We start from the raw sequence: 17,130 nt of genomic DNA, 5'->3' as shown, positions 1-17,130 counted from the left end.
AAAGTAACCGAATAGAAAAAACAACAAAAATGCAATTGTGGGTTAGGTTAGTTGGCCAGGGCTCGGAGTACTGAGTCCGTATCCTTATACTTTAACGGGGTCTAACCAAGTGGAAAAATATTGATTTATAGAGGTCTTAGTTTGAACCCTAGTGATGTGTGCCTGAGCAATCCCCCCCTTAGGTTGTGTTTGGTTTATGATAAATGAGGGTTGGGGATGGAAAATCAATTGCTTTCTCATGTTTGGTAAGTCCAGGCATGAGAAATGATTGCCTGGCACATGAGAAAATATGGGGGAAAATGTAACCCTCCTCCTTGAGTTTTGTTTTCCTCCTCATGAGAAAGTTTGGGAAAACTGGCTAGCATTAAATACACACTTTTCATGACTATTTTGTCCCAATTAACAATTTAGAATTATAATGCATTCTTTTATTATTTAATTTCAAACGAGTATAATTGGAAAATTAAACAAATTTTGTTTTACATCTACACAAACCAAACATGAGAAAAATTAAACAAACTTTATTTCTAGGTTACTTTCACAACATTATCAAACATGGGATAAGAATTTCCCATCACATTCTTTTCGTGAACCAAACAGAGTCTCATTGCTTGTATTTTAAAATTAAAAAAAGTCGGTTATGTCGTCTAGTTTGGGCCCAAAACAGCAGGCCCAACAATAAGTGGGCCCAGCCCAATATAGAAGGGACGGCAGAAAGTGATTGTGAAAGACTGGTGAATGCTTTGCTCATGGTCAGGTTCATAATCAGTGAGTGTATGTAGTTCACTTCGAAATTGGGAGGGAAGAGAAGAGAGAGAAGAAGAGCATGAGGGAATGGCAAACCTGTCGAGCCTCCTCCACGAGCTCCGAGAACGCATAGCTGCCACCTCAGCCACGCCTCCCAACCACGCCGATGACGACGTTTTGGATGCCCGATTCCGCGCCGTCCTCCCTAACCTCCTTCACGCCTACGTCGTTCCATCTCCCTCTGGTACACTGCCACCCACTCTCTCTCTCTCTCTGTGGCTTTCTCGCACAGTAAGTACAATACGACGACGTTTTTGAGTGTGATTTTTCCATTCTTTGCAGCCAACGAGAGAGAAGTGACAGCTGTGTTGAAGCTCATCGCTCACACCGCTAGGAACTTTCCCGGAGTGTTTTACCATGGAAAGGCAAGCGCAATTCTTCCTCTGCTCGGCCGCATCTTGCCTTTCTTCGCAGAACCGGCGTTTCGGTAAGCTGTTAGTTCATAAAGTTAATTTATTTTCGGTTTGTTTCGGTTCGGGAAAAAATGAAAAGTGTGGAAATAAATTTGGGGATTGAAATAGGACTCATTCTGCATTAACACATGTCATTGCTTTTTTGTTGTGATTTTATGATGGAGATGTAATGTCTATTGTTTTAGTTCTCGGCATGGTGTCATCTTTGAAACCGTTGGATCACTTTTATCTTTACTTCGTACCGGAGCACGGGATGCGTACCGTCAGTTTTTCATTGACTCAATGATCGTTGTTGAAGGTAAGGACACAAATTTTTTCAACAACACGGTATGATCAGTTAACTCCAAGATATACCAAGTTTATTTGGTTTTCCTTTACTGGTCATATTAGCGGATAGCTTGGGATATGGATTTATATTTTTGCTTGAACCACTTTGGTATCATTTACCTTCATAAGCATACAAGAAAGCTAAATATGTCTTTTTCTTCGTTCAGATCTTTTGTATGTGGCATCAGTATGTGCTGACGTTTCGAATATTATGGAATCAACTAAATTGACTTTAAAGTGTTTTTGTGAGTCCTTCAATGCAATTTTGGATGATCCTGATCATCTTGGAGATCTCCCGGCAAGTAATAAACCGAATGATGGGATTGGTATCTTGATTAACCTTACGGGCAAAATAAGGTGGCAACCTTTTGCAACATGGATGATAAAGCTTCTTGGTAAATGCTTAACTGAAGGAACTCTGTATGTGGAAGGACTCATTAATGTGTCATTTGTTACGGCTGCGTGTTCCCTTCTATGCTATGGAGATGCTGATGTGCATATGGTGAGTAGCAATTGCTTTATGTTGGCGTTTTTAGTATAAATTCATCTTTATGATGCTGGTGCAACTTGAAAGAATTCAACAAGCTGATAATGCTTTCAACGACTTCAGATATTTAAGCAGCCTGTTCTACAAATTTCTCACTATTTGAATTTTATGCAAGGCATGTTTTGAATTTGCATGCGTTGTTGGATCAGCGATAAATTATGACATCATTCCTCATCAGAAGATAATTCAGTCGATATCAACTATGTTAAGGGAGGACAAAGAAGGGCTTCCTGTATTCAGGTCTGTCTTTGAATGCTCAAAACTTAAAGCTGTTTGCTATTGACATTTTATTTAAGAATGAGAAGTGAAAATCACCCTGTGGAATGAAAACTCAAAGCAACTTTTCTCTGTCTGTAACATTTATGATGGTACTTTTTGGGGTTAAAGTTTATGATTGATACCGTTTAGTAGATAAAAAAGTTTATGCTTCATTATCTTCGATTACCCATCAATGCATGTTTGGCTTTCCCGGAAGGTCAAATTGATTAGTATTGATTTTATATCCCCTTAGTGGTTGAATTATGATAAACATCTTTTGCATTCTATTGATTTTATGATGCTACTTTTTAGTGGTTGTAGACCTCTCTCATTAGGTCCTTTTCTTTTATGCATTCTAACTCAAACATCTTATGTAGATTCTTAGGGTCTTATAGTTTTCAGCTGAGCTTCTTTTTTTCATCATAATTTTCACTAATTGGAAAGCAGTTGTCTCCGAATTGGGTTTATACGCAATTTTGATAGATAGGGAGTCTGCAGGCTGTAGTATTCAGAAGGGCTTCAAGTTCATGATCATGCATGAAACAGAAGAGAAATTACTTTAGATGTGTAATTCCTGGTAATGGGCATGATGTGCTGGCTAGATATCATATATAGATAGGTATTGCAAACTTACTGGCATTAATGTGGTCTGGAGAACATGGTTCTAAAAGTCGTCAATTCTATAGGCCATTAATACGTATAGTGGTCTTCGTGGGATAATAGATTTTCTTTCTGGGGCATTTTATTTTGTTGTCTTTGGGGAATGATAAATGAGATCCTTACATCTGGTATTATTTCCTAATGTTTACCTTGGTCTGCCAATGAATTGCTGGGCTTACACTGCAGAAACATCATTTATGATTCGTCCATTGGTGGTTGCCTTGATGCATTACACTGTAGTTGCCCTGAAGACGTTGTCAAGCTAACAGCTGCTGATTTAGTTGATGTATTACCTCATTCAATGAGGAGTACCAAAAGCCAGGAGCTTAAGGTTAATATTAACGTCCCATCTGTTGTCCTTGAGATAAATTTAACTTTATTTTGTTCTTGCCCTGTGAATTGCTAATTGATCGGAGGGATTGATTTGTTCTATGGACTTAAATAATTTCTGTTTCCAGGTTGCATTGTGCAATGCATATATGCGGATTGCGAAAATGTGTCCCCCTCATATCTGGAGGCCAGAGTCTCTCGTTTATGTCCTTTCTTGTCCAGAACCTTGCTTCTCGTTGATAGATTGCTTACAAGTAGCTCTCTCTATACTTGGTCCTGATCTTGTTGGATTGAGAATTGCAAATAGTAACTGTCAGAGTATATCAGCATTAACTGATAAATCAATTGAAAATTCGAGGGTTGGAGAAAAAAGGCCTATTCAGGATGTGGATACTTTCAAGATTAAACGTCAAAAGGTAGATAAAGAAATCATGAGTTCTGATTCTAATTTTCAGGTGGAGCGCAAACATATTCATACAGTTGCTTGTGAAAGAGAAGATTATGCAGATTATATGCATCAGTCACTTCTTTCTTTTGTTGAAATTTTAAAATCTCCTGGTGTCAATCCTGATTCTTTAAGACCAGAGGTCGCATTAACAGCTCTTAGCATGCTTTGCATTGCCTTCTGTAGATACCCAGAGACCAATCTGTCACAAAGCATCTTTAATCAGATGTATGCATGGATACCCTGGGTATGTCAGCAGGTATGTTGGCTTAAACTGGTGGACTTATCATTAGCTTACTCAATTTCACCTACCACTAAATAGGGTTATATTATGTAGGCAAAGCGAGAAAATTCAGTTGCACTTGATATTTCCATCTACCTGGAAGGAATTCACAGCATGTTGCTTTCACAGAGTAAGGAGATGGACCTCATGAAAGATCTTGCTTTTGCGATATTGATGTGTTATCTAATTTTTGGTTCTTAAATTCTATCAAGATAATGGATAATCATGTATGACACTTCTATCTTTCTCCCAGATGAGGGAATGTCTTTATTCTTTTCTTTTCTTTTTCTAAGTGTATATTGGGTGTTGTATTTTGGCAAAGGCTGACTATTCAAGCATCAATCATCTCATTTTGTACACATACTTAATAATAAATGCACCCTTGTTGAAATCATAAAAGAGGTGCGACTTCATTTCTTGATTAAAATATCCCCTGAAGGTAAATCTTAGTTGTGTCAGAGATGTATTGAATGACTAATTTCTTTTATATAAAGTGGGAATGGTGCCTTTTCTGTTGTCCCATTCTTTTTCATGAAAGGTTATTCTAGCTCTCCAGTGTCTCTCTCTCTCTCTCTCTCTCTCTCTCTCTCTCTCTCTCTCTCTCATTCATACATATGATTCACACACTAGCACAACTTCTTCCCTTATTTCAAAAAATGCCGGGGGGAAGTATCATTACCTAGATTTGTTTCCTTTTACCCTTTATTATGGGAGAGAAGATAATAATAGGGTGCTTGAAGTGGTTTGCTATTTATTGCACGAGATTTTCTTGAGTCTGCTCTTCTGTTTACTAATACTCCATTCTCTGGAGGCCTGGTTGTTGAGTACTAGAGTTCTGTGCATATGCTGTGATTCCATCATTACTGAATGTTAAATAATTTTATGTTTTTATTCAGGTCCCTTAGCAATGGGGAGTATGCAAAATAAGGATGTTGATGCAGACCTTATGCATGTCGTAAAGCTTCCATGGACCCATTCTCTTGTAAATAATACTGGCCCTCATCATCCGTGGAAAACTAAATGCACCTCTGTTCAAGTTGCATGCAAACTTGGTCATAGAACAGGAACTGAAACTCAGCTTGAAGTCTTGGATTTGAGCCTTAATGATGAATTTGAAGAAGTTAATATTGAAGCTATAATTTCGATGCCTGTGATTGTCATTTGGTCTGGTTTTGGTGGGCTGTCACGTATATTCAGAAGGCTTGAGTAAGAGAACAGTTGAAGTTGTTCATTTACGTTTTGTAATAGTTTTCACATATGTTAGTAATATATATGATCGAAATTATCAATTTATGAATGCATTGATAACACTCTGGATTGGAAATGGGATCTTATAATGAAATGTCACCTAAGGCTTCATTGACAAAATAAAAGAAAATTAAGAACTTCTGTTCTTGCTTGAAAAATTATATCAGTTATCATGGATGGCCGTGTGCTGGAAAACAGTGTTACATAAACTGCATTTGGAAATGGTCTTTTGTTGATTAACTACTTTGGGTAGCGGTGGAGGGATGCATTTGTGGTTTTGGCTTGCACTATACTTGCGCTATAAGATTCTAGTTGTGTGCTCTATGCTCATGAAACCATAAAAATTGTTCTTGTTGTGTGCTCTATGCTCATGAAACCATAAAAATTATGTTCATTAAAATACATTTTGTTTCCCACTTGCAGGTTCTTGAGGGGAGAGAGACCTGAGAAGGTTAGGAATATTATTCCCTTTTCCCTTGGTCTTTTGTCCTGCCTTTATGGATCTTGTAATGATGGAGATGGCACAAATAGAAGCCAGTGTAAGTTAGTTTTAAATATGAAAAATGAGAAACATGGTCGAACGGCAGATTCTTTACTGCAAGGATTCTGGTGTTCAAAGTGTGACAGAAGTGTTAGACAAAATACTGCGGTATATTCAAAAGTCATATGCCCCCCTGATATGAACAGCAGAGAAATGAGTTTGGATTGTAATTTTTCCCATCTGCAGTCTCTATTTCTTGAACTTCTTTATGATGAATCAGAAGAGGTTCAAGTTGCTTGTGTGAAAAATATTTACCGAATACTTGTACATGGGGGCAGAGACAATCTGATTAAGTCAAGATTTGAATGGATTAAATGTGTTAAATATTTACTTCTTAATGGAAAGAATGCTGTAAGAGATGCATTCTGCACCCAGATTAGTTCATTCCTTGATGATTCTGTAATGAGTTACTTATTTCTTGATGAGGACACATCAAATAAAAGTAAAGAAGCAGAGTTTTTTAACATAATCGAGCATGCCTTCTCAGAAACTAAAGATCCTCAAATCTTTGAGACTCTTTTGGAATCTACAGCAGAAATAATGATTGCAGTTGACATTCACAGTCAACTATTCTTGTTTTCTCTTTTTTTGTTGGTTGATCAGCTTGATAATCCACACATGACAGTGAGAATGAATGCATCAAGGCTGATACACAAAGCTTGCTACTTTCATCTGAAAGGGGGATTTGAACAAATCCTTTTGAAAGTTGTCCACGTTCGAAATGAACTATTTGATTATCTGTCTGCGAGGCTGTCTAGCCGTCCAAGTATGGTCAAAGAGTTTACAGAATCAATTCTTGGTATTGAAACTGAAGATCTTGTCAAGAAAATGATTCCTGTTGTTCTTCCGAAGCTTGTAGTGTCTCAGCAGGATGATAAACAAGCACTTGACACCTTATATGAACTGGCTAAGTGCTTAAACACTGATTTGGTGCCTCTTGTAGTTAATTGGCTACCAAAAGTGCTAGCTTTTGTTCTCCATCGAGCAGATGTGAGAGAGTTAGCTGTTGCTTTGCAATTTTACCATACGCAGACTGGTTCTGACAAACAAGAGATCTTCGCTGCTGCATTACCGGCCCTTTTAGACGAACTCATATGCTTTTTAGATGGAGGTGATTCAGATGAGATAAACAGAAGGTATGAACGTCTACTATCCCCCTGGGTTTTATTTTGGTCAGTGCATTCGGTGGGTTATAATGTTCTTTTCACTCAGATGCTGCCTGCACAGTTCTTTGTGGTACTTACCTTTTTTCACTGACTAGCGACGCAATGAATTTCAGTAGCAGCGATATTTATTTACAATTTTACTGCACTGCAACAGATGCAAGAATTATGCCAAGGTATTAACATGTCAAATATGCTTACAGGTTAGCAAGAGTTCCTGAGATGATAAAAGAGGTTGCGAGAGTTCTAACTGGTGGTGAAGATCTTCCCAGCTTTTTGAGGAATCATTTTGTTGGCCTTCTTAACAGTATTGATAGAAAGATGCTCCATGCAGAAGACTTTTCACTGCAGAAACAAGCCTTACAACGCATTGAGATGCTAATTAAAATGATGGGTTCTCACCTTAATACTTATGTGCCTAAACTGATGGTTCTTCTCATGCATGCTATTGGTAAAGAAGCCCTCCAGAGTGAGGGCCTGTCTGTCCTGTATTTTTTCATTGTGCAGCTGGTGAAAGTATCACCAGCTAGCACTAAGCATGTAATTTCTCAAGTTTTTGCTGCTCTTATTCCCTTTTTAGAGAGAAATGAAGAAAATCCCATACATCTAGATAAAGTGGTTAAAATTTTGGAAGAACTTGTGCTGAATAACAGGGTCATTCTAAAGCAGAATGTACGCGAGTTCCCTCCGTTGCCCGGTATTCCATCTCTAATTGAAGTGAACAAAGCTATACAAGAAGCCCGAGGGTCAATGACATTGAAGGATCGATTGCGTGATGTTGTTGATGGTTTGAATCATGAGAGCTTAAATGTCAGATATATGGTTGTGTGTGAGTTGAGCAAGTTGCTGAGCCTGAAACAAGAAGAGGTAACAGCTCTGATAACTGCTGAAAGTGGTACAGATATGGATATTTTGAGTTCTTTAATCACATCCTTGCTAAGAGGATGTGCAGAAGAATCAAGGACTGCAGTTGGACAGCGGCTGAAGTTGGTATGTGCTGATTGCCTTGGGGCCCTGGGTGCCGTTGACCCTGCTAAAGTGCAGGGCTTTTCATGTCAACGTTTTAAAATTGAATGCTCTGATGATGACCTTATCTATGAGTTAATCCACAAGCACCTTGCAAGGGCTTTTAGAGCTGCACCTGACACTATAATTCAAGACTCAGCTGCATTGGCTATACAGGAACTGCTAAAGATTGCAGGCTGTGAGGCCTCATTAGATGAGAATGCTGCTGCATCTACGTCAGGGACTCCAAAAGACAAAGAGCCTTTGAATGTTGATGCATCTGGGATTATGGGTATTGATGGTAGCAGTAAGATGAATAGAAGGGGTCAGATATTATGGGACCGCTTCTCCAATTATGTTAAAGAGATAATTGCCCCTTGCTTAACCTCTAGATTTCAACTTCCAAATGTTGCTGATTCTTCATTTGCTGGCCCAATTTACAGGCCATCTATGTCATTCAGAAGATGGATATTCTACTGGATAAGAAAGCTGACTGCACATGCCACTGGTTCTCGTGGCAGCATTTTCAATGCATGTCGAGGTATAGTTCGTCATGATATGCAAACAGCAATATATTTGCTTCCGTATTTAGTCCTTAATGCTGTCTGTCACGGCACAGAGGAGGCACGCCATGGCATAACAGAAGAAATCCTTTGTGTTCTTGATATTGCAGCATCTGATAACAGTGGGGATGCTGTTCATGGAGTTAATGGTGGGAAAAATGAAGTATGCATTCAAGCTGTGTTCACTCTCCTTGATAATCTTGGTCAATGGGTGGATGATATTAAACAAGAATTAGCTCTTTCCCAGTCTTTTCAATCAGTGGCATCTAAGCAACAAGCATCCAAGACAAAGGATAAAATTCATAACTCTTTGAAAAATCAAGATCATCTCCTCGTACAGTGTACATATGTTTCAAAACTGTTGTCTGCAATTCCTAGGGTGTCTCTTGCCAGGGCCTCCTTCAGGTGTCAGGCTTATGCAAGGTCTTTAATGTACTATGAGTCATACGTGAGGGGAAAGTCAGGTTCTTTTAACCCTGCATCTGAGAGAAGTGGCATCTTTGATGATGACGATGTTTCATATCTAATGGAAATATACAGCTCTCTAGATGAGCCTGATGGTCTTTCTGGCTTTGCATGTTTACGGAAATCTATGAGATTACAATTACAGGACCAGCTCTTAATTAATAAAAAGGCTGGAAACTGGGCAGAGGCTTTAACTTCTTGTGAACAAGCTTTGCAGATGGAACCAACATCAGTTCAAAGGCACTCCGATGTCCTTAACTGTTTATTAAACATGTGTCACCTTCAAGCCATGGTTACTCATGTGGATGGCTTAATTTCTAGGATTCCCCAGTACAAGAAAACATGGTGCATGCAAGGTGTACAGGCAGCATGGAGGCTGGGGAGGTGGGATTTGATGGATGAGTATCTTAGTGGGGCTGATGAAGAAGGTCTACTTTGTAGCAGTTCTGAAAGTAATGCCTCATTTGATATGGATGTTGCAAAGATTCTCCAGGCACTGATGAAGAAGGATCAGTTCTCAGTGGATGAAAGAATTGCCCTCTCGAAGCAAGCGCTCATTGCTCCTCTTGCTGCTGCAGGCATGGATTCTTATGTACGTGCTTACCCATTTGTTGTAAAACTTCACCTGCTACGAGAGCTTGAGGACTTTCACACTCTTCTTGCTGATGACTCTTTCTTGGAGAAATCATTTCAATTGGGTGATCATGGATTCTCCCAAGTGATGGAGAATTGGGAAAACCGTCTCAGGTTTACACAGCCATCAATCTGGGCAAGAGAGCCACTTTTGGCCTTCCGCAGACTGGTTTTTGCTTCCAGTGCTCTTGGCGCTCAAGTTGGGAACTGCTGGCTTCAATATGCAAAGCTCTGTCGCATGGCCGGTCATTATGAGACAGCAAACCAGGCGATTCTAGAAGCCCAATCTACAGATGCACCTAATGTTCACATGGAGAAGGCTAAACTTCTGTGGAGCACCCGGCGATCTGATGGTGCCATTGCACAGTTGCAACAGTCTCTCCTGAACATGCCTGTAGAGATTGTAGGCTCCTCTGCAATTTCATCAATTACTAGTCTTTCACTGGTTCCACTGAACCTTCCGCCTTTAGTTTGTGATACTCAATCTTTGAATGAGAATCGAGATATTGCAAAGACCCTTCTTCTCTATTCTAGGTGGATCCATTACACTGGGCAGAAGCAGAAAGAAGATGTGCTGAGTCTTTATTCGAGGGTGAGGGAACTGCAGCCCAAGTGGGAGAAAGGATATTTCTACATGGCTAAGTATTGTGAGGAAGTTCTTGCCGATGCCAGGAAACGTCAGGAAGAAAACATTGAACTTGGTCCAGGGAAAATGCCGACAAGTAGTGATATTGTTGGTTCTTCAAATTTAAAGACTGAGAAGCTTTGGTGGTCATATGTGCCTGATGTACTGTTATTCTATGCAAAGGGGCTTCATAGGGGCCACAAGAATCTCTTTCAAGCACTTCCAAGGTTGTTAACCTTATGGTTTGACTTCGGCAGTATGTATCTAACAAGTGGCACATCATCCGATAAAGATTTGAAAAGTGTCCATATGAAGGTAACTTTTGTTATATTGAAGATGAACTTAATTTCTTTTAGCTACATTTAAGCTCTGCTTTCTCCATTCTATATTCTCTTCTTATTTTGGTAGGTAATGAGTATAATGCGAGGATGTTTGAAGGATTTGCCAACATACCAGTGGTTAACAGTACTGCCACAGTTGGTTTCCAGAATTTGCCACCAGAATGAGGAAGTTGTTCGATTGGTCAAAAACATCATTACATCAGTTCTCCGGAAATACCCACAACAAGCTCTGTGGATTATGGCAGCAGTTTCAAAATCCACTGTTCCTTCAAGGCGGGAGGCAGCTGCAGAAATCCTACATGCTGCACGAAAAGAGTTCAGCCAAGGAAATACTGGCAGCAATCTGTTTGTGCAGTTTGCAAGTCTGATTGATCACTTAATTAAGTTATGCTTCCATGCTGGTCAGCCAAGGGCAAAAACAATTAATATCTCAACTGAATTTAGTGCCTTAAAGAGGATGATGCCACTGGGAATTATCATGCCAATTCAGCAATCTCTAACTGTTAGCCTACCGACATACGATGGGAAGCTCACTGACTCACTTAGATCTGATATCTTTTCTGCGACTGATCTTCCTACAATATCAGGAATCAGTGATGAGGCCGAGATTCTTTCATCCCTTCAACGACCTAAAAAAGTGAGTTCTTTTTCTGGATTTAGAAAATGCATGTAGTCATTTAACATGTTTCTGATTTTACATCTTATCATACTTGTAACTGAATTGGTTAATCTGTGGTATGCCATAGCAGGGTATATACCAAGAAGGCATCATATTTTACCAAATTACGTATGTATGTTGGTTTTCCTCTTAAATGTATATGGAATGACTGTTTAAAGTTGTGAACCCCACAACCCCCACCACCCTATGTCCTAACTTAATAAAGGAAGAGCTACAGTCACCAATCATCACCTGTTAATCAAATCTAAATTTATACGATGAGTCAATTATTGACTGGATAGATTTCCATAAGTTGTGGTAAAGCACAAAAACTGTGGATTTGGAGAAGATTTTGAAGGGATTAGCTTTTGCTGTCGTCACTTGTGCCTGTCCTGTTAACTGTCTGATTTTCTATGCTATGTTGCACATCATCTCTGTAATTGTCAGTCCTATTCTCTTTTGCGTTTCAGATTGTTTTAATGGGCAGTGACGGCATTGAACGTCCATTCCTCTGCAAACCCAAGGATGACCTTAGGAAAGATGCCCGCATGATGGAGTTCACTGCAATGATAAACCGTTTGTTGTCTAAATACCCAGAAAGCCGTCGAAGGAAACTCTACATTCGCACTTTTGCAGTAATTCCTTTGACAGAGGACTGTGGCATGGTAGAATGGGTGTCCCACACTCGTGGACTTCGGCATATACTTCAAGACATATATATAAACTGTGGAAAATTTGATAGGCAAAAGACAAATCCTCAGATCAAACGAATTTATGATCAATGCCATGGTAAAATACCAGAAGATGAGATGTTGAAGGACAAAATTCTTCCAATGTTCCCTCCAGTGTTTCATAAATGGTTCTTAACCACTTTTTCTGAGCCAGCTGCTTGGTTTAGGGCTCGGATTGCTTATGCACACACTACTGCAGTTTGGTCCATGGTTGGGCATATTGTGGGGTTGGGTGATCGACATGGTGAAAACATTCTTTTTGATTCTACAACAGGTGACTGTGTTCATGTTGATTTCAGTTGCTTATTTGATAAAGGCTTGCAGTTAGAGAAGCCTGAGCTGGTGCCTTTCAGGTTGACTCAGGTGAGAGAAGCGACATGGATGCATGTGGTTTCCGTTGTGTCAAGTTTTCTTTACTAGAATTTTCAAATACTTTTATTTTAAGGTGCAAAAAGAAAGACCAACTAGAATATCAAAATGAGGATAAAATCTATATTGTATGTTGATTATCAAAATGATATAACATGCATGCCTCTACATGAACTAGAATGTTCTAGTGTGAGTACAATTAATACTTCATGATCTGCTAATGATGGTTATAAAATCGTACCCAATTTAAATTGTTTCTTATTACCTGGGATTTGACGCTAATGGGGACTGTTATGAAACCTGCAGAATATGATTGATGGCTTGGGCATCACTGGTTATGAGGGAATCTTTTTGAGGGTCTGTGAAATCACACTTTCAGTACTGAGGATGCATAAGGAGACTCTGATGAGTGTTCTTGAAACTTTCATCCATGATCCTCTTGTGGAATGGACAAAATCTCACAAGTTAAGTGGAGTAGAAGTTCAGAATCCACATGCTCAGGTTTGGATCTTTGGTTATCTCATTTATCATTGTTGTTGTGACAGGTTTACTGTCACTATTGTTCATTATAAATGTAAAGGTAGTGATGAAATTGATTTTTCATTTCCTAATTGAACTGAGTGGAGATTTTCTCAAGGCCTGCCATGTCAAATTGTTGCAACTTGAGTGAAAACGTTTCTTAGAGTAAATTGCCCCAAGAAAACAGAATAACTCTCTATCATTATCGCATTGATATTCTAGTCCAGTGTGGTGTTTCTTGATCTTTCGTACACAATATGCCACCTGATAGAATAAGGTGTTGGGAGCAAGGATTTCTTTTTTAAACTATGATCTGAATTTCCTTAAATTTGATGCATCTTTTTACAGAATATCCACCTGATGAATATGGACATATATTCAGGAGTAAGGAATTCTTGATAGAAGTAGTGATGCTGTTCCATTACACGTTTGTGATTGATAAGTTTTGATCCCTGTTCATGTTGAGATATGATCATAAATTCCCTAGATGTGGATGTTAGATCAAAGTGAAACTTTAGCAATTGTGACCCATGGTTTGTGGTGTATCCTTCCTGAAAATGCAAAACATGTTATAAAGATAGTGGTAAGGTTTATGGTATGAAGCAATCACTAAATTGTGTTCTGGTAAGGTTTATGGTATGAAGCAATCACTAAATTGTGTTCTATATGAACATTACAGCGAGCAATCAGTAACATTGAGGCAAGGTTGCAAGGAGTAGTTGTTGGTGTTGGGGCAGCGCCATCTTTGCCTCTGGCCGTAGAAGGTCAGGCTCGTCGATTAATAGCTGAAGCAGTCTCCCACAAAAATCTTGGAAGGATGTATATCTGGTGGATGCCTTGGTTCTGAAGTTAAATTGATCAAGGGTTCTCCTGTTCTAAAGTTGAATCAACAAAGTCTTTGTGGGCTCGAGGATTTTCTTAAGCAGCCTCACAAAATATCTTAGGAATAGGCTTCAAAGATTCACTATGAAAGAGTCCTGTAGTGTATATTTTGTTCAGGTATGCTCTACTATTTCTTTGTCTTTAATAAATTTTATTTTATGCTAGTGTTTTTGTTATCGACAATGCAATGTTGAAGAAAATAGATTAGGTAATTTCCATTTGTTTTTATCTTGAATTATTTAACACTGGCATTTCAACTTTTCACCAATAGTACATAAGGTGGAGGAATTAGTGTGGGTGACTTGCTAGTAGCTATTTGAACTTCCAAAAAGTAATAATTCATTAAGGGATGTTATTATTGTGATGTATAACAATCTGAAGGCAATGCATTTAAGGTGGCTACACCAATAGAACTAAGGTGCACGTAAGACAATTTTCTAACAATGTTATTCTCAGACTAGGGCTTGTAATAAAACCACCAAGAATGTGGCACGGGCACTATGCACAATGTTCTAACAATACCATTATTTGTTATGTGTAGTGGGCTATGGCTCTTCTCCACCAATATAAGCTTGATCTTTTTACTCGAAGTTCTATTTTTTTCCCTTCAATGAGTGTTCACTAGTAATGTCATGAATTTACTTTTGTTATTGCTTGAATTTGATCTATTTTCTTATTTTTGCTATGAAGGTGTTCTTTATTGGGAATGAAGCTTTTAGGTGACACTCCTCGACTGATTCTGCGGGGACTGAGGAGGCTGTGCTGGGATTCGAGTTTTGACATGTACTAGAGGAATCTGAGTGGCCGGGCTTAACTTGACAACCCCAGACTGATTGAAATTCGCAAGATTCGACAGACATGTGCTTGAGTGGTATTTTCCTTCTGGTTAAGGAGATCATCACAAGAGACCTCAGGTTGTACATTGATTGTGCTCTGTATATAAACAGTTTGTATCATACCTCGGTGTGGCGGTTTGTGCGCTTAATAACCATATGGGATGTGCTCCTAGGGTTAGGATTCAAAGAGAAAAATTGCATTCGCTGTATATGCGATGTCTGTCGGGAGATATTAAGGTTAATTTTGTATGCTTCATCCCTTCAACATATCCCATTGTATATACTTACACATGAGACTTGTACCTGTATTACTATCACCTCCCTTAACGCCATTATTGAATGAAGCTGGAAGCCAGTTCGCTATCCAATTTTTGTACTGCAAAAATGACTGAAATTTTTATCGATAGGCTTGAATTTATCACATAACCTGGAGAGAATAGATTATTTATCTTTTCAAAGGTGAGATGGACTGGAGAATAGAACGTTGATTATTGTTAAAACCAAAAGCAAAAAAATCCAATATCCCTGACAACGTGAAAAAAAGAAGGTTATGCTCATCAATCTGCTTTTGATTTTTCCATAAGTCAAATTGTATAACCTAAAGCTACGAGAGATGATTTTATAGAAAGCTACTCTTAAGCTGTTCACTAAGCTACCTTGGTACTTTTGTATCACAGGAAGGCAGTCTATTTCCTCAAGCAGCAACTCAACATAACCAGTCCTTCACAGCTCTCCCCTTGGCAACAAAACAACCAACATTCTTCCGATCAATTCTCATCGGACTTTCCATCCGAAGCATCATCTGTTTAACCAGTCCTTTAACTGGGGATTCCCCTCTAACACTGCTATGCTTTCCTGACCCGCAGATGACGACAACCTCTGCCGGGATCACATCCTTCCCACTGTTGAACCTGCATCGCATTGCCTCAAACCACTCCAACAAAATCAAATAAGCTGAACCTAAATGCATGCCATGCAAATCCAACTTGGCCTCCAAAGGTTCCCACACCATCACCTCATCCAAAACTGTTGATTCAACTAACTCTTTAACCAACAAAGCCTCATCACCATTCAAAACTCCATTCAATTCTTCAATCGAACATGGAAAATCTTTCGGTTCTTGCAGCATTGCCATGATTGTAAGGCATGAATTCAAGACCGAATTGTAAGTCCTAATAGAGAAAGGAAGACTCAAACTTTTCATTTTTCGGAGCCACACAAGCATTGCAGCAAGCTCACTATGAGCTCCATACGATGAAAGAACCATATTGGAACAAATTGTATCAATAGCAATCCCTTGGTTCTCCATTTGTTCCACAACTTTCAACATATCTTCAAACAGTCCCAATCTTCCATATCCATAAACCACAGACCTAAACTCGAAAACCGATGGTTTGAGTCCTTTAACTCTCATCTCCTCAATCAAATTGTCTGCTTCACGAGGTCGATCCATTTCACATAAACCACTAATCATTGATTCAAAAGCTCGGTTTTTGACATAAACAGAGGAAGAATTATGAAGAAGCTGATAGAGGTAACTGTAGGAACTATCAAATCCATGCTTTGAACTTAGCTTAGAGTGTGATTCAACCAACTGACAATGAAAAAGAGCAAGCTCTCGTTCCCTAGAGCCTAATTTGGAAATGGTTTCAGAGATTAGAACTTCTGCTTCGTTGTGTTGGCCTTGTTTGTCGAGCAGGGCAACAAGGGCTGCTACCAACTTGGGATTCCATTCAAACCAAGACGCTTCTGTGATTTTTGAGTAGAACTGAAGAAAACCCAAGTTAATAACTTAGCTGAAATGAAAAGTAATGGCTTGTTTGGTTGTTGAGAAAATGCTGAAAAACAAAAAACAACCCAAAGGAAATGGGTCATTATCATTATGTTTCTTGGAAACCATTAAGAAATAGCAAAAGATTTAATTTGTTCTTATCAATTTCTCAGCAACCAAAAACACAGAGAGAGAGAGAGAGAGAGAGAGAGAGAGAGAGAGAGAGAGAGATGGACTTACAGGGAGGGCGAGGGAAGAGAGATGGGGGAGAGTGGTATCAGGGGAGAGAAGATAGGAGAGAGTGTTGAGAGCAATGGACTTGGTAGAAGAAGTGAGGAATTTGGCAATCAACTTGTTTGTGACCTTGGCGTCCCTGGCATTGGCTGCAAGCTTGGTGAGAAAGCGTTGGCCTTGTTTGGTCACTGCGCATTGGATTGGTGATGTTAATGGAGGCAGAGGTCGTCGAGGGTTCCATGGTAATGCTATTGAGAAAGATAGTTGTCCGCTGCCAATGCCTCCCATTTGGTTGAGGCTGAGCATCATTTGGGCATATGATGTGATTGGGCTTAACATGGCCTCGGAGTTCCCCCACTTTTCTAGTTTTTCAGAGGAAACAAATTCTTAAAAGTTGTCAATTTTTTAACGTGGTGTTACTAATCCAATCTGGTGAAAAATTATTATATCATAGTAGAATGAGAGAAGTGGAAGAA

General features: G+C 39.2%; 2 protein-coding genes across 5 annotated transcripts; one reads left to right on the top strand and one right to left on the bottom strand.

Annotated features, from left to right (window-relative positions):
* The first annotated feature begins 812 nt into the window (after positions 1 to 812).
* On the top strand, positions 813 to 15,026 carry LOC117637997 (serine/threonine-protein kinase ATR). Of its 4 annotated transcripts, none has more exons than XM_034373082.1 (16): positions 813 to 991; positions 1,090 to 1,234; positions 1,406 to 1,518; positions 1,715 to 2,049; positions 2,210 to 2,334; positions 3,199 to 3,343; positions 3,471 to 4,034; positions 4,125 to 4,200; positions 4,967 to 5,276; positions 5,742 to 6,995; positions 7,226 to 10,628; positions 10,722 to 11,291; positions 11,783 to 12,406; positions 12,719 to 12,913; positions 13,611 to 13,930; positions 14,504 to 15,026. In XM_034373082.1, exons 1-15 carry the CDS (start codon positions 835 to 837, stop codon positions 13,776 to 13,778), a joined length of 8,184 nt encoding a protein of 2,727 aa, XP_034228973.1. In that variant the 5' UTR covers positions 813 to 834; the 3' UTR covers positions 13,779 to 13,930; positions 14,504 to 15,026. The 4 variants fall into 4 exon arrangements, with proteins under 4 accessions (XP_034228973.1, XP_034228972.1, XP_034228976.1 ...); XM_034373081.1 differs by having other exon boundaries at positions 3,471 to 4,046; XM_034373085.1 differs by lacking the exons at positions 813 to 991; positions 1,090 to 1,234; positions 1,406 to 1,518; ... (1 more) ...; positions 2,210 to 2,334; positions 3,199 to 3,343 and having other exon boundaries at positions 3,613 to 3,758; positions 3,974 to 4,034.
* Positions 15,027 to 15,183: 157 nt separating this feature from the next.
* Positions 15,184 to 16,982, bottom strand: LOC117637643 (pentatricopeptide repeat-containing protein At2g17033). The gene is made up of 2 exons (XM_034372576.1): positions 16,661 to 16,982; positions 15,184 to 16,417 (listed from the first exon to the last, which is right to left on the bottom strand). The coding sequence occupies exons 1-2, from the start codon at positions 16,961 to 16,963 to the stop codon at positions 15,356 to 15,358; spliced, it is 1,365 nt and encodes a 454-aa protein (XP_034228467.1). The 5' UTR covers positions 16,964 to 16,982; the 3' UTR covers positions 15,184 to 15,355.
* Positions 16,983 to 17,130: the final 148 nt, after the last annotated feature.

Source organism: Prunus dulcis, chromosome 8, assembly GCF_902201215.1.
Source record: "Prunus dulcis chromosome 8, ALMONDv2, whole genome shotgun sequence".
Lineage (NCBI taxonomy): Eukaryota > Viridiplantae > Streptophyta > Magnoliopsida > Rosales > Rosaceae > Prunus > Prunus dulcis.
Note: the sequence above shows the minus strand (reverse complement) of the source record. Positions and strands in the feature narration are given on the sequence as shown.

Bases quoted from the DNA above. Each gene is read 5' to 3' on its own strand.
- LOC117637997 (XM_034373081.1), top strand. From the start codon at position 835: ATGGCAAACCTGTCGAGCCTCCTCCACGAGCTCCGAGAACGCATAGCT. The intron at 4,047-4,124 runs GTATGTTGGCTT...TATATTATGTAG, and splicing joins TACCCTGGGTATGTCAGCAG to GCAAAGCGAGAAAATTCAGT. The intron at 5,277-5,741 runs GTAAGAGAACAG...TCCCACTTGCAG, and splicing joins CGTATATTCAGAAGGCTTGA to GTTCTTGAGGGGAGAGAGAC.
- LOC117637643 (XM_034372576.1), bottom strand. From the start codon at position 16,963: ATGATGCTCAGCCTCAACCAAATGGGAGGCATTGGCAGCGGACAACTA. The intron at 16,418-16,660 runs GTAAGTCCATCT...GGTTTTCTTCAG, and splicing joins TCTCTTCCCTCGCCCTCCCT to TTCTACTCAAAAATCACAGA.